Raw genomic sequence first — 22,150 nt, 5'->3', positions numbered from 1 at the left:
CCCTTTTTTAAATTTCTGATCCATGCATGGAAGGCAGCATCACTCTGCTACCACAAATGTAAAAAAAAAAAAAAAACAACCCCCACCCACCAAGGTCTTGCTTGTTGGTCTGTTCAGTAGGCAGGGAGGAACAGTAGCAACAATCGACCAAACAGCGGCCAATTCCTTTTTTAAAAATGTACCCAGATAAAATATTTTGCTGCAATTTCAAAGAAAACTGATTACCTTTGAAGCACCTATTGTTATGAAAACGTACTAAGCAAAGGGGGAAAAAATCAATCTCAATCATGCAGTTCAGTTATTTGATGTTGCCGCCACAATAAGAAACAGGCATTTGTTTCGTTCTTCAAAGCTGTTCTTTAGCGATGACTTCAATAACGCATGCACCCTTCATCAAAGAAGTCGACTGCAATCTTCAATGAAAACAAAGAACCTCTCTTCAAAGGAAGTCATTACCAAACTTAAATAAAAGCAATGGAATCTGATGGATTGTTTCATTTTCTGATGTGACTGGAACACGTTTATTGTGCCGTGAAAGTGTCCCTTTGCAGGAAAAAAGTTTATGCTTACAAACACTACCAACGGCTGCTTAAAGCACAAACTAACTTTTACCGACTTGTATGAAACATATACCATTCTAGGTAATTCATGTAAACAGTACATCATATACCACATTAAAAATGTAATCACTGAATGATAAACATGGGTAATTAATCAGTTCATGCTATTGACAATGTCAGGAATTGCATCCATCCTTCCTTTACATGGAGCACTTTTGCGAATTTAGATACAGATGAAAAAGAATTTGAAATGCATAAAAATTTGGAAATTTTGGGTGTAACGTAAATGAATTAAACCAGCTTTAAGTGGCATTTAAACTTTGCTTAAGTTAGCAGATTCTGAGTAAAAGTGAAACAAACTGGGTCATTTGACTATATAAATGCTTTTAAATGTCAATTGTGAATATATTAAAAAAACAGTGCAAAGTTAAATAAGCTTTTGCATGTTGTAGTTTCCAGTAATGATGTGATCCTTATGTAGGAACTTCAGTATGAAGACTTGTGTATACATTTTATTAAACATAATCACATGCATACTAACAGATTTATGTCATTGGATATTTGGCATCAGTGCAAGTTTTCCTTAGCAAAACTGTATAATGATGGGATTTTTTGTCCCTACTATCCATTTTGTAACTTTTGAGCTCTAATATGGGAGACAACCTATAATTTTACAGCAAGAATTATTATGCATGGATCAAATTTGTTAAAAAAATATATGATGACCTCCATTCTGAGACTGTTGGTCTGGAGAGACCATTTTTGGTTGACAGTAAGGATGATCTCCACTTGAGACAGATTTTACTTCTCCAGAATGTCCAAAAAGAATAAGAACATTTTCAACTCATTTGATTTTAATATTTATGCTAAATTCATGTGCATTTTTTGTTTTGCTCATTTAAATGTTATATTACTTGGAGAGGGAGGAGGCACTTGGATATTGCATAATACCAAAAGATAAAGTATGTCACATTCAGATGGAATGATCATGATGCAGTAAGTCATCTAAAACAGACCAACATGTAAGTTTATCATACATAACAATGTATATCAATTCTTTTTTTATTACAGGAGTTTGGACACTGGAACAGAAAGGCCAGACACCAAATGTTAGTGTTACTTTTGAGACGGCAATTCCAACGGTTACACACAGAGCTCTGGTAGCTTTGGAAAGGCAAGGTAAAGTAACTAGTACAGTCATTGGGCTTGCATTCATTCATGGATTGTACTCTTGGTATCTTTTATATTCCTTTTTGTGACACTTGGTCTATGGGAAAGAATTGTAAATTCCTTATTTATGAGACAACTACTATGTTATTTTAGGTCTGTAAACCCATATTATATTTGTCCATGTTACACACATGTATTAGCATTTCTTGATATCAGAGATGACTTCATGATGTCATGTAAGAAGAACATATAATTTCTGAGGCATCCAGCTTTATAATGCTAACATTCCTATTTATTTTCTGCCTGTCATTACTCTGACTGTTTTCAAACAGCTAAAATCTCCATTTATTTTCTCATTCATCCACCTTGTATAGTTGAATGTGCAGAATTATCATATGAGATTTTTTAAAATGTGTTTATAATGAAAAATTGAACTGCATAATGCTGAATCTGTTCTGGTTACATAATTAAGTGAGGGCATTTGATTTACTGGACTCCGTAATTTACTGGACTCTGTAATTTTAATACATGTTACAACAAATTCTGTTTTCTGAGTTTTTGACGTTCCCATTAAGGAATGTAAAGAGTAGTGATATAACAAAGTGGCAGAAAGTGAGAATGAATATGCATTTACAATAATAAAAATTTAAAAATTTGTTTTATATATTAAAACTCCACAGAAGAAAAAGTCTTTGAATACGATGGTACAAAAATGTAAACTGTTGAGTAAGAAAGTTGCTGATATTTAACGTTATATTTCCCAAACAGAATCAAGAGATTAGTGATTCTACTACTTACTTGAGTTGATCTAAAGATAACAGAATTCAGTAACTTAAACAGTGTTGGGAACTCGGATTGAGTGCACTTTTATGTACCACCTGCACACTTGTACCCATTCAGCTTGTGTTATTTGGTTGGGTCTTTTCTATTTCATTGTTAACATTGTTCTTGATGTTATGCAATTATTATTATTCTGTTAACTTGCAACTGGGACCCACATGGTACTAAATTAGACGTGAACTATAAAGATTTCCCACTCATCCTATCCGCTATTGGGAGAAATGGTTGCGAGTTGGATGAATATCTCATCTTTGGTCAGTAAATGTAGCATTTTGCAATTCACCCCAAATTCAGTGTGTGAAACCAGTGCTAAAAAAGTCCAATAGCCTGATGCGTGGGGCCCTTCTAATCTTTGATTGGGCCTGTCCTGTATTCTAAGTGAGGTGCCCATTAGGCTTGTCATGGTTGCGCTGATAAAATGTGTAAATGTATTTTCTAGATGTTGACATACCTGCCATAACACGGTACAATTTAAATCAGATCACCACTGTCATATGTGAAATTGAGATCTGATTTTTATCAGATTTAGTCATGGCTTGTCATGCTAAAAATATGATTTTGTACTTCCAAACCCCATGACACGGTCATGTTTTAAGTAATCTCACAAACAGAATGTAGCATGTATAAACAGTAAACTTTCATAATTGGAGCTGATGTAAAACTATCCCTTGGGCAGTTTAAATAGTGGCAATTAAAGGCAAACAGGAAGGGTATAAACCACCATTTCACATTTTACTTGATTGGCTGGCAGTAGCTAGTGAGATGAGTTTGAAGGCTGCAGTGGGTAAGCCCATTGTTCTAATTTGCATAGGTATGATCAGGAAGAGGAGCAACCCATTAAAGGTAAATCAAAGAGATACTAGATGTGTACAAGAACAAAAGTTGGATTTTGCTGCATGTATAGAATGCAAAGCATGATCATTTCAGTTGTCGGAATAGTATTCAAGTGTAATTCAGTTTTGAAGCTGATTTAGGAAGCAATTAGCTCTCAGCAGTGCCCCACAAAAAGTTTCAGAACTCTTGGTTTATGGAGTTTTACTTTGTGAAACATGCCAGCATAGTTGATGAACACTAATGACACTTGCATCACCTTCAAACCCCTTTAAACCCTTTTGAATTTATATTTGAATTGTAATTATTGCAAAGTTGTGTAACAGTATTAAGAAAGGGGGAAGTTTGGGGATGTGGAATTTCAGTCAGGGCTTATGAGTTTATTTAAGTCACTAGTCCAGGGCGGGTGTCTAAAAAAAACTTTCTTGAGCACTGGAAACTGAGGATGAGTGGGATACACAACTTGTCCTTTGAAAAAATAATTTATTTGAAAAGAAAAAGTTGTTGTAGGGTTTATCGCCATTTTTCAGCACACGATAGGCTATACATGGCGGCCAGTATTAATGGTGGAGGAAGAACCCAGGAAATCCCCGGAAAGAACCACCTACCCTCGAGAAGCTACTGGCAAGCTTTCTCACATACCCACATTGGCCAAATCCGAGACTTGAACCTACGCAGACAGAGATGAAATGGTAGTGATCCGTAACGGAGAGTGCTTTAGACCACTCTGTCACTCTGGGCCCCAAAAGAAAAAAAGAAAATAAAAAGTAATTCAGTTAATAATTGGAATTATTATAATACATCCTGGTAGTTAATAGATAATTTGTGAACACTAAAGTTAAAAAAGAGCATGATCCAGAATGAAATATTCCATAGTACACCTCATTTCAGGTGAACCAGATATACAAACATGTTAATATTTTCACGAGATTCTAGAGCACTTAATAAAAGGCTTCATATAAAATGTAAGTGTCACTTGAAAGTATGATAGTACTCTGCAGTCTGTAAAAAGTTAAGGTGGCAAACTGCCAAGCATATAAGATTCTCTCATGTTTTTTAGCACTGCTAATGCAGCAAGTTGGTTCTTATTTTCAATCGTCTTTTTAAAATGTTTTATGTCCTCCAAATTTGGAGGACAGGGGACAATGTGTACCTTGTCCTTGGGATCATAGTTGCAACACTGGAAAAACAGTTCATGTCTTTAAATTTTCTTGGCTTAAATAATTTTTCTGTATGAGCTACTCAAATCATGAATATAATCTATTAATATTATTATTTGCATTTCTCGATCCGGGCATGATTTCCATATTGACTAAATATCAGTATACTTTTCTCTTTAAAATGATTGAGTTTAGAATTCATTTATCAAAATGCTGTTTCTCAGGGCTGATTTTCTCATTAAGGACAAATCTATAATACTAAGTCACAGTAAAATCAATACTAAATGAGACATGCAAGTTTCAGAGTTCAGACTCTTTCCATGCTAATATTTTAATTTGACACATTCTTTAAACATATTGTCATTTATTTTTCTGACATTATTTTACCATTGTGTGACTGCATGTACAAGATTTAATGGAGTGACAAACCTTTGACAGGTTTCCTGAAGTATTTAATTAGCCAGAATGTGGATGGCCTTCACCTTAGATCTGGTTTCCCTCGAAATCGACTAGCAGAGCTCCATGGCAGCATGTTTGTGGAGGAATGTGACAAATGCCATACACAGGTAATAGTGTAGTGTGCATTTACAGATGTTTTAATAAAAGCTGATAACCATCCAAAATTTGCTGTTTACCTTTAAAGGAATTTCAAAATTTAAACTTTATTTTAAAAGTTGTTAATTCATTACTCTTTTCTATCAAAGGTTATTCATCTAATTGAGATTTGTGTCTTCTTCCATTCAGTGCAGATCAGTTTCAGTCTAGGAGACACATTTTAGTAGTCACATGTTAGTAAGCAGATTGATACAGTAGTTTCAGTCTAGAAGACACGTTTTAGTAGTCACATGTTAGTAAGCAGATCGATACAGTAGTTTCAGTCTAGAAGACACGTTTTAGTAGTCACATGTTAGTAAGCAGATTGATACAGTAGTTTCAGTCTAGAAGACACATTTTAGTAGTCACATGTTAGTAAGCAGATCGATACAGTAGTTTCAGTCTAGAAGACACGTTTTAGTAGTCACATGTTAGTAAGCAGATCGATACAGATCAGTTTCAGTCTAGAAGACACGTTTTAGTAGTCATGTTAGTAAGCAGATCGATACAGATCAGTTTCAGTCTAGAAGACACGTTTTAGTAGTCACATGTTAGTAAGCAGATCGATACAGTTCAGTCAGTCTAGAAGACACGTTTTAGTAGTCGCATGTTAGTAAGCAGATTGATACAGATCAGTCTCAGTCTAAAAGACATGTTTTAGTAGTGACATGTTAGTAAGCAGATCGATACAGATCAGTTTCAGTCTAGAAGACACGTTTTAGTAGTGACATGTTAGTAAGCAGATTGATACAGATCAGTTTCAGTCTAGAAGACACGTTTTAGTAGTCATGTTAGTAAGCAGATCGATACAGATCAGTTTCAGTCTAGAAGACATGTTTTAGTAGTCACATGTTAGTAAGCAGATCGATACAGTTCAGTCAGTCTAGAAGACATGTTTTAGTAGTCACATGTTAGTAAGCAGATTGATACAGATCAGTCTCAGTCTGAAAGACATGTTTTAGTAGTCACATGTTAGTGAGCAGATCGATACAGATCAGTTTCAGTCTAGAAGACACGTTTTAGTAGTGACATGTTAGTAAGCAGATTGATACAGATCAGTCTCAGTCTAGAAGACATGTTTTAGTAGTCACATGTTAGTGAGCAGATCGATACAGATCAGTTTCAGTCTAGAAGACACGTTTTAGTAGTCACATGTTAGTAAGCAGATTGATACAGATCAGTTTCAGTCTAGAAGACACGTTTTAGTAGTGACATGTTAGTAAGCAGATTGATAAAGATCAGTCTCAGTCTAGAAGACACAATTTAGTAGGCAGATCGATACAGATCAGTCAGTATAGAAGACACGTTTTAGTAGTGACATGTTAGTAAGCAGATCAATGCAGATCAGTCTCAGTCTAAAAGATGTGTTTTGGTAGTCACATGTTAGTAAGCAGATCGATACAGATCAGTCTCGGTCTAGAAGACACATGTTTTTGTCACACATATTAATAGGAAGCAGGATATCAGATACTGTTCTGCCATTGGCTGCAACATCATCATCAACAGTTGATGATTTTTTTTCTTTCTTTTTCGTTTACTTATATTTCCTAAAACTCTTGATGCATTCTCATATTTGGCAGGATTATTTTAAAGTTAAGACAATTAAGACACATTCTTGTCATCGTGGCTTAGTGGTTAGCATGCTGGGCTCAAAACCTAAAGGGTTTTTGTTTGAATCTTACCATTGGATCAGCCCACGTTGGCTACTGTGGCATGATCTTGGACAAAGCATATTAGTACAGTTGCCTCACTAGTAAATGACCTGGGTCAGCTATCTTGGTGTGTCCTTAAGCAAGGCACTATACTCCATTTGTCTCAGCATTAAAGAGCCCTCTTTTGTTGCTGTGCTGTAAAAAAATAAAATCAAATAAAACATTCCTTTTGTACCCAATTGATCATGAACAGGAGTGTTAATAACATGCAACAATGAAGTGAGGAAAATAGATGCTAAATCTTTGGCTGAAAAAAAAGACAAAACAAGTAGTTTGTAACAAATTATTACAGAGGTCAATAAATTATGTGCTGCAGTGGGTAGGGGGTGCAGCATGAAACAGTGACACAATAAGATAGCATAGCAGACACTGAAAGATACAATATCTGAATTATACTAGTGATTATCAAGCTGTCAAACATTTTGCTTACAGTTTGACCTAAATAAAATCAATGAAACCACATGAAGAACATAAAATTCAATATGACTGTGCAGGATGCATATTGTAATATATATTAAACATGTTGAAAGTCAGCCTACTTCCTCCATTTCTTTTAGAAACAAATTGTAAATTTATTTATAATATGTAAATGTTTCAGCACATGTAAAAATAGTTGTAAAGTAAGTGGATTTGTTCAAACTTATGAATTACATATAAATTGAGAGCAAGCACAGCTTGCTGTCATCAGTGTACTGAATTGCACAAAGTCCTGAAATATTGTTAATCTTGACACGATCATGGCACGGTGAGAACTTGATCACTTGCGCGTTCATGAAAGTGATTGTAACGTTTTCTACAGAATATTAACGATGCTTTTTTAAGGTATGATGTTATAGTCATCACTTTTTTAAGGCGTGGTATTAATTAAAAAATATTTGATGGGTTGATTAATTGATTATATGCCTTAAGAAATCTAGGTCATGATTTTCATTCCTTTTCATGTTTAAAATATCAGAAGATAACAATAGTGTCTTTTGTTTTGACTCTTCAGGGTATAGATTGAATCCATATACACCTTCTGCATTGTCTGGTCTGTAACTTTTGAACTGCTTGAGATATATTAAGAGAACCTTTTTCCAGGTATATGTCATGATGAGACAGTGTGCCATGTTCTATAGCTCGCTTAAATACCATCCTCATCATAGGAAGATGTCATGAAATGTGCTTTTTGTTGTAATTTTGTTTCTCCATCAAATACGTTCTCCAATCATGTTACATTTAGGAATATTAGCCTGCTACCTTGAGAATCCAAGCCTACTGAAAGATGTAAAATCATCATTTTCTGTCAATAGCAATAGATAAAGGGTAATAACTCATGCCTATTATCTCCCCTTGGTGGTGCCATGTGTCGCTAGTTGTTAGCTTTGCTGCTGTACAGACCACACATCATACAATACATCCTTTGACAGTTGTGTTCCTATGGACCCATCCAACATTCCTTTTGGATTTATTGTGCAAATTTATTTATCTGTTGCAGGTTGTATGCATTATTATGCAATTTCTGCCAAATTTGGAGTGATTTTGTCACTTTTCAGGACTTTGTCTTTTAAGACCATCGTCCCACCATGCTATAGTTGACCTTGTATCAGGTCATTATGGGTTAGCATACCTTTGTTTACTGTGTCCGTTACTGAGCTCTTATGAACAAAATTCTGAAGTGCTGCTTGATATTTATGCTTAGTTTATTTGTTTTTCGTGCTGTTTTGATAGAGTTATGGTTAAATTATTAACTAAGCATTGTACATAATTTGATGAGTTCATAACAGGGCCATAGGTTTATGTTACAACACTTTCACTGCTCTGTTAGTTATGATAGTGTTTTGGCGACTTAGCAATTCAATACATTACTAGTTGTCATTTTAATTTGTGTTGTTATGTCATCTCAGCAGAATGTCAATTTAAATAAAGTCTTCCATGACCCTTGTTTTGTTTATAATATGTATACACCATTTATGATATGCAGTATCTATATAAGTAGTAAGTCTGGGTTTCTTTTTAGCTGATTAGTCATATACTGATTTGTCAATATATATTAGTAGCATTAAGAGCGTGGTTAGGTCGGCCTGGTTTCAGGATAATTTGACTGGGTGGGACATCATTCTACATGTCTACGGCTTGATGCCTCATTGCTAGACATCACTATAAACTGTCACACTGCAGACATCGTAGCGATATCACTGAAAAATTGTTAAAGCTACGTTAAAAATCTAAATCACACACACACACACACTAGTAGCAAGTTAGTCTCATTCTAATTTGCTAATCTATGCTTTGTTTTCTCTTCTCATGTCATTTCAGGAGAAGTGTTTACTAAATGCCTGAAATGTACATTCAAAGTGTTGGCTACTTTCATTAAGGGTTCCACCCCCTACTGCTGCTCAAAAGATTTGATAGATCTCAGCGAGGAGGAAGAGATGGACTTAAGGCGACAGAATATAGTAGCTGTTTATATGTCTGCTCATCTGTTTTATAGGGTGGACAAATCTTCTCCATGCCCATCAGAGCTAGTTTGTGATGTCATTACAGACACCCAGCAATAGCCATGCTTGGGAGGCAATGGCCAGGATTGCTAGGGTCAATGACCCAGGCTGCTCATCATTCCATAGCTAATACTTTGATGGGTTTGGCTAATCTACTCTTGAGACTATGTGTCGCATGTATGAGAACCATGTCTTTTCCACTTTGTCATAGCCTCCCTTTGCGGACTACCCTGTTCGGGAAGCCGTAGATTTGGAGGAAGAATAGAGGAAGTTCAGAAGCAGGAAGCTCAGAAATTGCCCTCGACCTTGCCTCTGATCCCACAGTGGTCTTTGGAACCACTTAGTTTCAGCAAGTGTGAAGGGATGTTAAGCAGCCTCAGGACAGGGGATCTTCTCAGTCACTTATGCACCATCATTGATCCCTAGGAAGCAGTCATACAGAGGCAGTAAGAAACTGATTTGAGTTCCCTCAGAATGGGCAGGGTGGTGTGGTGATACATGTCATTTGGAGGGGCTTTGGGTTTTGTTCATCAATATCCCCTCCCCCTTCTCACCCCTCTTAGTGAATACACCATCAGTTCAGGAAACAGATGGATTTCTACAACAGAAGATATGGTCGCTTTTCAAAAAAGAAAAAGGCAGTGGAGCTTGCACAAAGGCCACAGTCCCCTGGGTTTTGTTCAAGGCTGTTTCTTTTTTTTTTGGAAAGCAGACAGCAAGTTGAGACCCACCATCAACTGGAGTTGCCTCTGTCAGTTCAAGATGGAGACAGCAAGCTCAATCTGCCTCTCCGATGGGACGAGTATGCTGTCAGTCCCGATCTGACTGACACATATTTTTACATATATCCACTCTGTGTCACGAACATTTTCTCCATTTTTTTACTTACTGCAACACATTTTTACAGTTCACCATTCTTCCCTTTGACCTTAAAATCATCAGTTTATGGATTTTGTTGGTTCTCTTTTCAGGTCAATGTCATCTGCAGTGACTGAATCATACCTGGATGACATCCTCCAGAAACACATGGTATTTTCTATCTATCTCCAAGGCAGGAATGATCTTTCTCTTCTAGATCATCTAGGCTTTTTAGTGAACTGGGAAAGTCAGCTCTCTGCTCTCAGCCCAGAACTATGGCCATCTGGGTAAAACTATGGAGTTCTTAACCAACCGGAATCTGGTGTGGCTTCCTTGTGTTCGTGTTACCAGAATTGTTGAACTCATCTAGTATCAGTGAGAGAATTTTTGCAATTCATTTGTTATTCAGTGAGGATATGCTTGCCATCCTTTTTCTTATGCAGACCTTGCCAGCACAATGATGTCCCTTTTCAAGTCCCTTCGATCAAACAGACATGATTGCACTTGAGATTTGATCATTCCTGTGTCAGTAGGGCAACCCAAGTCGGCTGACCATGGAAATCCTGCTGGAGAAGCCCAATGCGAAAATAAAGGTATGTACCAATGCCAGTGTGCATGGTGGGGGTGCCCACCTGTTGCCGACCTTCACTACCATCATTGACATGTGGGAGCCAGGGGATTGGCCTCAACACATCAGGATCCTAGAAATGAAGGCTGTCATCAATGCCATTCACTTCTAAAAAGATTGTCTCTGAGGCAAAAATGGTCCTCATTAGGTCCGACAACTCTGTGGTTGTGACCTATCTCCTCAAACAGGGAGGCACCAAATCACCCAACCTGTTTGTTCTGATTTGACAGTTTCTGCGTTGTTGCAATTATCACTGTATCAACATATAAATCAGACACATTCTGGGCAGGACTCAATGACTTGGCTGAGACTCAATCCAGAAATGGTCAAGTTCTTCATATGGAATGGTCTCTCCATCAATCAGTCTTCACTTGGATTTGTACACTTCAGGGCATCTGATGATTGACCTCTTGGCAATGAGGTGGAATCACAAGCTACCCACCTTCATCTCTCCAGTACCAGACCCAAAAGCTTGGGTCCAGGATGCACTATAAATCATTTGGATGGGGTTGTGGGCATTTGCCTCCCATCCCATGGTGCTGAGTTTAAAAATAATCCAGAAGTTACAGGGTCAAAATGGCAAAATGATTATGATAGCCCCAACCTGAATCTTCTACAGCATCCACAGTTACGGGTGGTACTTCCCTGCCTGGACTGCCCTTTTCTACACGCTCAGGTCTTACCAGGGCAGCCGTATGAGACAAACAATTCAAACCTTTGATTGTGGAGAGAATCTCAAGAGCAAGAAGGCCCTCCACCCTGAAGGCTTATAAGGAAAAGTGTGTTTTCAGGAGTGGTGCCATACCAACAACATTGTCCCTCTGTTTGCCTCAATCCCTCAACCAGCTGACCTTTTCTCTGGCTCTTTGAGGAGAATCAGTTGGGCCCCAATTTCTACCAAAGGCATCTGGCCTTTTGGATATATTCTGGCATCATGGCAGAGATGTATTTGAGCGGAATATAGACCTATTGGATATTTTTGACAATTTTGGTCTCAGTCAATCAGTATCCCTTATTGTGTCTCCAAATGTAATCAATCCTGGGTTTTAAAATGGCTTGATTCAAATCCATTCAAACCTCTATCCTAAACTTCGTTAAAGTAAATGTCTTACAAACCATGTTTCCTGATAGCTTTAGCTTCCACATGCAGGATCAGAGAGCTGTATGCCCTTTATGTCGACTCAAACTTTTTCCAGTTCAGATTGGATTGTTCGGTTTTTCTCTTGATACAGTTGGGCTTCATAGCCCAAAATAGGTTAGTTACTGCCTGTCTGTACTCAAAGAGTTGTCACTTGCTCACTCTCTTCCATAGACTGGTCGAGAACAGCAGTTATGCAGAACCATGTTTTTGCTCTCAAGCACTACTTGAAGCACACAGAGACAAGTCATGGCATGCACAAACACCTCTTCGTTCTGGTGTGAGCTGGAACACAGGATATGGCCCTTCAAGTTCTTTCTTTGTGGCTGAAATGGGTTGTATGCTTGGTGCACTCTGTTGTCTCACCAGATCAGAGTTTCCTCACAAAGATTCCTGCTCAAAAGTTTCGAGCAGTGTCTGAGAGCCTCATGTTAGAACACAACATTCTGACCTTAGATATAATAGAAGCTGTTGGCTGGCATACTGTCAACCATCAAAAGTCTCAAGCCTCCATCTCAGAAATTTGACATCGAAGAGGCAAACCATGAATCTGGTTGGTTCACTGGTGGGAGAACAGACAGCCACCAGACCTAACTAGATCAATCAACACAGCCTGTTAGCTTTGCTGGATTCACTGGTGAAATTTTGTAGGTAATAAGATTTCAGTAATCATCTTCTAACCATATGTTAGGGTCACAGGTCTGTACTGTCACAGGTCAAGTGACCCCAGGCTGCATTGCTTTGGATAAAGGGTTATTGTTTACATGCTCAGCATCCCCTCCTCCTATTATTCTACTAGCACAACCTTTTTTGGCCAAGGGCCAGATTGCATTTTCTAAGACCACTTGAGGGCCACAGACAATAATTTCTTTAATATAATTACTGTTTATGGGCCAGATTTCTGAGTTGTTTTAATTTGCCCTGAGGGCCATACAGAACACGTTCACGGGCCGGATCTGGCCCAAGGGCCAAGGGTTGTGCACCCTGTACTAACATAATGTGTTTGGGTAATGTATTCAAAAGAGAAAGCAAATTTTTAAGTAATTATGTTTCTCCAAGAATAAACCTAATCATATTACTTAAAACATCCCTCTTAACCACCCCACCATGCAAGCATCCTCATCAGTATCTTGCTCAGCTAAAAACTAGTGACACCTGGTGGTGCCAAGGGGAGGTAATATGCAAGAGTTATTGCCCTTTGTCTATTGATGTAGAAAGAGAAAAACGATTTTTGTCTTTTAGTAGTGCTTGATTTTTTGGGTAGCAGGCTAATAATCCTGACATAATTTGATTGGGTAAGTATTCTCAGAAACATAATTTACTTACAAGTTTGCTTTCTAATGACAGTGCTATTAACTTGGCTATCTGTGTCATGTTACTGATTTTCAGAAAACTCCTCAGCTTGAATCCTCACTTAAATTGAAAATTACTCCTGTCATATATTTAATAATTATTAAATTGTTACCAAAACAAAATACATAATTAATAGACATATCTATCTAAATGTTTTTCTACACTGAAATCTCTTTTATTTCAATGATTTTATTTTTGTATATTATCAAAATATGAGTTTTAGTGTACACTCAAGTTGAGTTTCATGAATACAAGGTGTAGACACTTTATCTAGGTAGACAATTCATTGCTCTTTTTTCCTTTTCATTTCAGTATGTAAGAAACACGGTTGTGCCAACAATGGCTCTCAGGCCAACTGGGAACCCTTGCACACAGAAAAAGTCCAGAGGAGTCTGCAGGTTAATTTTATTTACATTATTAAATTTCTGGAGCTTAAAATTTACTGAATTTAGTAAGAGACAAATAAATTCACTCCAAACATGTTGTCAGTAGTACCCATGTGGTTATACAGCACACATTATTGTCAGTGAGCAGTTAGGAAGATTTTGCATTCTGAATTAGCAAAATTTATGTTCATAAATTAACATTATTATTATTCAAATGTTATAATTCACAGCATATTTGGTTCCTCTTTCTTTTTTGACAAATATTTCTATACAACTACACCATGAAAATTTGCTGCTATGCCACCCCAGTACAGCAAGAACAAGAACCACCATATATACCTGTGTTTAAGGAACTTGACCATGAACTGCATGCACCCAGATCTGCTGTTGTACAGTGTGCCACTGTTTGTGGCATAGTACACTGTTCATTGAAATTTCAAGCAAAAAAGTATTATGAACGGTCTGTACCAGTTGCCATGCAGAACCATTTATATATATAGAATGATTGTTCATTGGTCAGAATTCTCTAAAATACACTGGTCTCACCTTGGTAAGCATGATGAGATATTGGTAATCGCTTTTACACATCATCATTAACAGTGTTATAGTTTTGTCTCGTCTTGGTAAGCATGGTGAGATACAACACATACTTTTCTCCATCATCAGTGACAGTGTTATAATTTTGCATTAAAGTTTATGAAAGTCAGATATAGTGGTTATTCTAACAAACATATGGATAAAATATATGCCTTGGACCTTGTTTTTAGTTGCAAACACAAAATGCATTGCATATTTTGTCTTATTGCTCCACCCTGACAGTTCAAGATAAACTGCTCCAAGTCAAGATTAAGTAATTATTGTGTGGTGGCTGGAGCAGGCTGTCTACAGTATACCTTGTGTCTAGGTTATGTTCATTATACACAGGTAGCTGTAGTAAATGCTTTGTTGGTAATCACAGTAAATACTCCTGCTGGTAAACATAATAGATTCTTCTGTCAATAATTAAAGTACATGCTTCTGTTGGTAAATATATCACATGCTCCTGTCAGTAAATGCTGTCAGTAATTATAGTATATGCTTGGTAGTTACGGTAGATGCTTATGATGGTAACTGTAGTAAATGCTTCTGTCAATAATTACAGTGAATGCTCCTGTCAGTAACATCAGTAAATTCTGTCAGTAATTATAGTAAATGCTTCTGTTGGTAATTACGGTAAATGCTTATGATGGTCACTATAGTAAATGCTTCTGTCAATAATTACAGTAAATGCTCCTGCTGGTAACTACATTAAATACTCTTGTCAGTAGCTATAGTACATGCCCTGTTGGTAAATATAGATAATGCTTCTGCTGGTAACTACAGTAAATACTCCTGTCAGTAATTATAGTACATGCCGTGTTGGTAAATATAGTAAATGCTCCTGCTGGTAACTACAGTAAATACCCTTGTCAGTAGCTATAGTACATGCCTTGTTGGTAAATATAGATTATGCTCCTGCTGGTAACTACAGTAAATGCTCCTGTCAGTAATTATAGTAAATACTTCTTTTGGTAATTACAGTAAGTACCACTACTGGCAACTATTGTAAATGCTTCTGGCAGTAGTTATAGTTAATGCTACTGCCAGCAGTAACCTTGTTGTTTATTCTTGTTGTGGAGGTAAGTTGAGTCTTGCACATGTTTATTATCATGAATATAACATAAGATTAAAACTTACATGGCAGACTCAGCTGTCAAGATCTTAATTGTTGGAAATACTTTGCTTTTTTGCAGAATTATATAATGAGGCAGAAGTGCATAACAAACTGCATAAACCCAGATCTGCCAGCACATTATGCAATGGTAGATCTGGGTTAGTGCATTCTGAAGTTGGATCTGACATATAAACAAGTACCATATATACTTGCTTATAAAATGAGTCTAACTGCAAGCTGGACAGAACCAAATCTGCTGTAACATAAAGGGCCAGCGGATCTAGGTCTGTGCAGTATGTTTGGAGTAATCAGTTGAACAAACAACATTGACCCTGATCCTCAGGCGCATTATGCTATGGCAGATCTTGATCTTTGTTATTTACAATTTGACTCTGCTTATAAAACAAATATATACAGTGTGTATGAACTGATTTTTTCAATCTTTTCTCAATCAGGGGAAAGCTTCATGATACCATATTAGACTGGGAAGACGCTTTGCCCGACTTGGAACTTGAGATCTCAAGCCAGCACTGCAGGTAGGTGAAGTTTATATAAAGGATAAATTCAAAACAATCTGTCAGTGAAGTTTCATGTAAAGGATAAATTCAAAACAATCTGTCAGTGAAGTTCCATGTAAAGGATAAATTCAAAACAATCTGTCAGTAATTATGTCAGGGAAATTCCATGCAAAGGATAAATTCAGAAAATAAACAGCAAGATATATTTCGATTATTGTCTTTCATCATTATACCCCACTCAAAATGTGTACATCACTGTTGACTTTTGCTTCATAAATCTGTTGCCTGGTCTATTATGCCGATCATAGCATTAAATTATTTGTATCATAGCCTCAGTTTTGATTAGTAGCTTATTATTTTAAATGTTTCAGAGAGCATTTATAGACTTCCATTTGTACTTCTGTTGCCATTTTTATCACATCTATCCTCATTTCAACAGTAATGTCGGACAAATGGTGCTGTCAGCAATAGCTATGGTTTGAGGTGAAGTTTCCTATATCATCACAAGTCCTGATCCCTGGGTGGGGTAGCTAGCATACATTGTATGTAGAGTCAGTAATTGCTGTTTTATGACCATTCACAGGGTCTGTTATGCACTAAATTTTCAAACTCTCAGCTTTTGTTTCAGATGAGGATGGGACTTCCCCCTAAATTGTTTAGTTTTAGAATTGATACTGCATTCACCCTTATCCTCTCATCCTTCAGGCTAGTGAACATCACTTAAAAATCTTGATTAACTTTTTGGATAAAGCTTTATTCTGGAAGGATAGTTATGTGTATTGTCGTGGTCCCAAACCCTTGGAGGGATAGCTGTGTATTGTCGTGGTCCTAAACCCATGGAGGGATAGCTGTGTATATTGTCAAAGGTTGCAAATAATTGGAGGGATAGTTGTCTGTATTGTTGTGGTCCCAAACCCTTGGATGGATAGATGTGTATTGTCATAGGTTGCAAATCCATGGAGGGATAGCTGTGTATTGTCATAGGTTGCAAATCCTTAGATGGATAGCTGTGTATTGTCATAGGTTCCAGATCCTTGGAGGGATAACTGTGTATTGTCATAGGTTGCAAATCCTTGGAGGTATAGCTATCTGCATGTGAACTGCAGAACTATAAGCTTAGTCCTTAAATATCCATCCACTTCAACCTGCTCTCTGACAATCTGGAAAGGTCATGGTCATTTAAAAATGAACATGTATCAGGTAGGGGGGAAAGTTAAGATTTAAATTTCTGGAGAATTTTTGTTTTACAGAGCATCAGCATGTTCTAAGGGAAATCAGTAGCCATTGGCTATTTTGGCAAAGTTCCCATCTAAATGAATGTCTTTCAGCAGTCAAAATTACACATTGTTCTAAATGTTGTTAGTAATCACAACACATCCCTCATATTTTCAATAGACAAAGACATACAAACCATTAGCCATGAAAGATGATTTCATAAGATTAAATAGACATCTTGAAAAATCAGAAGACTTTGGCTATTTTGGCTGCCACTACGGGGAACATAGATAATGTGCCTTCACTTAATCATGAAATACTTTATGGCTTCAATGTGGTCAATTTTTTGTGGGCACACTATTGTATCTCATATTACATTCATATCATTATAATGTGAGCAAATTATAGTATATCATATCACATTCATAAGCACTATAATGTTGGCACACTGTCATTTATCATATTACATTCATAACATAATGTGGGCACGCTGTCATTTGTTGTATCACATTCATAGCATTATAATGTTGGCACACTGTCATTTATCATATCACATTCATAACATAATGTGGGCACACTGTCATTTAGCATATTACATTCATAGCATTATAATGTGGTCACACTCTAGTATATCATATCACATTCATAGCATTATAATGTGGGCACGCTGTCATTTATCATTTCACATTCATAGGATTATAATTTGGGTACACTGTCATTTATCATATCACATTCATAAGCATTGTAATGTGGCACGCTGTCATTTGTCATATCACATTCATAGCACTATATTGTGGGCACACTGTCATTTATCATATCACATTCAAAGCATTGTAATGTGGGCACACTGTCATTTATCATATCACATTCATAAGCATTGTAATGTGGGCACTCTGTCATTTGTCATATCACATTCATAGCTTTATAATGTAGGCACACTGTCATTGATCATATCACATTCATAGCACTATATTGTGGGCACACTGTCATTTATCATATCACATTCAAAGCATTGTAATGTGGGCACACTGTCATTTATCATATCACATTCAAAGCATTGTAATGTGGGCACACTGTCATTTATCATATCACATTCATGAGCATTGTAATGTGGGCACGCTGTCATTTGTCATATCATATTCGTAGCTTTATAATGTAGGTGCACTGTCATTTATCATATCACATTCATAGCATTATAATGTGGGCACACTGTCATTTATCATGTCACATTCATAAGCGCTATATTGTGGGCACGCTGTCATTTATCATTTCACATTCATAGCTTTATAATTTGGGCACACTGTCATTTATCATGTCACATTCATAGCATTATGATGTGGGCACACTGTCATTTATCATTTCACATTCATAGCATTATAATGTGGGCACACTGTCATTTATCATTTTACATTCATAGCTTTATGATGTGGGCACACTGTCATTTATCATGTCACATGCATAAGCACTATAATGTGGGTATGCTGTCATTTATCATATCACATTCATAGTATTATAATGTGGGCACTGTCATTTATCATTTCACGTTCATAGCATTATAATGTGGGGATGCTGTCATTCATCGTATCACATTCATAGCATTATAATGTGGGCACACTGTCATTTATCACATCACATTTGTAAGCAAAAAGAAATGATTCGGTAATGGAAACTCAGATTTTTCAGATATTATTTACTGTTGATTACTTTATACTGATTTGAAACTTACAGCATTTAAAATACTTTTCACTCTCAGGGCTCAGAATTAGTGGAATTTGGTTAATCTTTGACTATACATTTTCATAATATCAGTACAATAGCTAGTTAAGAGTTTGTTGTTGCCAGTTAGCTAGTGAAGATGTACTAATGAAGACTCAGAATCAACTTACAAATGTCTCAGTCTAATAGCCCTTCTGACTACAAAGACATTTTTAAACTTCCAGACCTACTATTTGATGTTAAAATATATGGAGGATTCATGTACAAGATATATTACCTTAAATGGCACATAAATAATTCAGTATCAAAGATTATATAGGTTAATTGTTTTTGCCATTATTGTTTTACAACAGATATCTTTGTTTTAAACTGTTACATAAGTGCCATAATCAGCCTGACAGATTGACAGGAAGACAATGTTAACAATAATTTTTGGTTTATTATCTTTTTCAGACAAGCTGACCTTTGTCTTTGCCTTGGCACTTCCTTACAAATAGTGCCATGTGGAAACTTGCCCTTAGCAACCAAACGTAACCAAGGCAAAATTGTGATAGTAAACCTCCAGCCAACCAAGCATGACAAAAAGGCTGACCTCAGAATATATGCATATGTGGATGAGGTTATGACCCAAGTGTGCAAAAGATTAAATATCCAAATTCCTGAGTACTATGGACCAACATGTGTATTAAAATCCATTCATACCCAAGAAGGAGAAGAAAGCATGAATGTTGTGATAAAAGACAATGAACTTTTATCAGGATGTAGATCAGAGGTCAAGGAGGTAAAGGTCAAATTTGAAACCCCAGAAAACCACTCAGATGGTACAAATATTGAAGTTCATGGATCAAAGATCAAGGATGAAAAGGTTAAGATTGAATCTAGTGGGATGAATATCCAGGCGGACCAAGGTGACAATATTCATATTAAAAAAAGCCAAAGCATTGAAACTTTCCTGGAAAAGTCCAGTTTGGAAATCAACAGGTGTAATGCAGAAAGAACAGAACAGTTTAAATCTGGTTCTCTTGGTAGGTTTGAAGTCACTGTAGACAAAAGTGCAGTTAAAAGACAGAAATGTCTTTATCCAAAGGAAAAACATGAGGAAGTGAATTCCACATCAAAGAAAGTTAAGACTGAAAAGTACAAAGGTCAGAGGACAGAAACATGCGACTCTTGCACAGACAATGTCCAAAATGTGCAAAAAGCAAATGCCAATGAAAATTCAATACAGGATCAAGGAAAAGACCACAATACAACTTTGGACGATATGTCTGTTAAATGACGCAGAGATATCAGACTTCATCAGCTCTAGGTGAAAAAAATGCATCCAAAACAAGTGGACAATCATCTTATGGTTAGCAGTATTGGGGCATATTCAGACATTGGCCAGATTTATGCAGACAGTTTAATATGTAATCTAGGTACAGAAGGTCATCCAAGTCAGACTCAGGAATTGACACTTAACCTTTCTAGTAATAATTACAGCACGAGTATAGACGGCATTATTATGGAACGAAGCAAAATATCCAGTTATGTCACATTTTAGCAAAAATATTGTGTATGATATAAAATTTGTCATTAAAACTGGTATATTGTTATTTTTCATTTACAGAGAGTAACTATTTTAGTTTCAGGAAAATAACAGATCATCTGCATACAAAAGCAAATATAACTTGAGAAAATATTCAACATCAGCAGTGTCCAAAGCGTTATTAACTATGCTTGAAATTTAAAGAAGCTGCTTGATGGAAGTGGTGGCTTTCCCTCCCACCTGCTGTGGTGGTCTTATTGTACCATGCTTGACAGTTTTGAGGAAGCTACCTGATTGAATGTGTAGGTTTTCTCATACAACTGCTCAGGTAGTCTAGTCATCCCATACTGGACTGTTTTGTTCAATTCATCAAATGTCTTAGATATAAAATATGTTAGATCATTATAGAAAAGTAAGAAAGGAACTGGTAACATACCCCAGTATGACTTTGGAAGAATTTAGTGGGTTTACCATTTATGTTTACACAAGATTTAGCTTGGTTATACATATCTCTATTAAGAACAAATCATTTTCCATCATTAGAGTTCCTCAACAGTTTGTGCCAGAATGCTGTCAAAAGTGTCAGCACTAGAGGTGTGTGGTATTACTGGTATACCACAGTATATTTTTGCTGTTATGTACGATGGCACTTTTTCAGTATGCTGATACATTGTTAGTTTCCGTCAGTAATGAATGTACAAAATTTCCAAAGAAATCTTGTTATGAATTAAATGCTATTAATATTTAACAGCATCTTTTCATTTTACGCGACAAAATAATTAGAAAATTATTATTTTTATTTTACAAAACAGTTAAAATATTCACAAATTAATTTTGATTATTACAAATATAATATATTCATGATCCTTTCATCACATGTTTAACACTTGTCATATGCCAACGTGGTGGCCAAATTGGATGTTATGAAAATATTTCAAAATTTTGGATTAAAAAGCCCCAAAAATTCATTTTTTATTTATTTTCTAGTGAATTTTAGTTGTGTTAAGGACATGTATTCCTTCATAAGACTGCAAATCATGATAAGATTTTCAGAAGATCAGTTGTTTTCTGTTTGAATTCTGCATAATGAATCAACTCCTAAATATTTTCTTATTTGTTGAGTCGGTGCGTTTTAGTATAGCTAGTAGATTGTATGCTTGTGTGTCAACACTTCCTATTTTTATCAAGAAGCTCTCTAATGTGAGCACAATGATTTTTAAAGGGTGTCTGTTGTAGTGTAAGCTTAATCATCCCACTTTAGTTACAGGTTTTAAATTACAACTTATGCAACAATTAACATACACAGAGCAAATTCATCTATTATAGGTACTACCCATTTAATTTTTGGGGGGATGGGGGTGGTTGCAATATTTTATTTTATTTGATCTCAAAATAATTATTTTTCTTCAATCTTTAAATAATATAGTAGATATCACATGGTGCTATTTTGTTATCAATCAGAGCATGATACTGTTTCAGTTTAGACAGAGGGAATTTTTCTTTAAAATAGTGTCAGGCCAGTGTCACAGGTCAGTAAAGTTTTGGTCCCTAATGTAATTGTGGTATACTGTTGTATATATTGTGGTATATCCAGAAATACAGCAGTACCAAATTTGTTTGTAGTACCCAGCTCTCAGAGTCAAGTTTACTTTTACTGTGAAGGTACAGATCAATGAGACGTTTCAAATTTAAAATAATGTCAGTTACACTATAGTGGTTCAGAACCCAACTTGTTTTCATGAAATAAACCATATTAAAAAAAATCATTTA

General features: G+C 36.2%; 1 protein-coding gene across 5 annotated transcripts in view; it reads left to right on the top strand.

Moving 5' to 3' along the window:
• The window catches only part of LOC149801953 (NAD-dependent protein deacylase sirtuin-6-like), a 30,165-nt gene extending 9,729 nt beyond the window's left edge, over positions 1–20,436 (top strand). For all 5 annotated transcript variants that reach the window (XM_089956349.1, XM_089956350.1, XM_089956351.1 and 2 more), the window contains 5 exons: positions 1,632–1,739; positions 5,000–5,127; positions 13,637–13,722; positions 15,859–15,939; positions 19,306–20,436. In XM_089956349.1, coding sequence (XP_089812475.1) covers positions 1,632–1,739; positions 5,000–5,127; positions 13,637–13,722; positions 15,859–15,939; positions 19,306–20,131 — 1,229 coding nt within the window. In that variant the 3' untranslated portion in view covers positions 20,132–20,436. The remainder of the gene's footprint in view (positions 1–1,631; positions 1,740–4,999; positions 5,128–13,636; positions 13,723–15,858; positions 15,940–19,305) is intronic.
• Positions 20,437–22,150: the final 1,714 nt, after the last annotated feature.

This window comes from Sinohyriopsis cumingii, chromosome 4 (genome assembly GCF_028554795.1).
Source record: "Sinohyriopsis cumingii isolate HCF-2022 chromosome 4, ASM2855479v2, whole genome shotgun sequence".
Classification (NCBI taxonomy): domain Eukaryota; kingdom Metazoa; phylum Mollusca; class Bivalvia; order Unionida; family Unionidae; genus Sinohyriopsis; species Sinohyriopsis cumingii.
The sequence above is the reverse complement of the archived record's forward strand: the minus strand, read 5'-3'. Positions and strand labels throughout refer to the sequence as shown.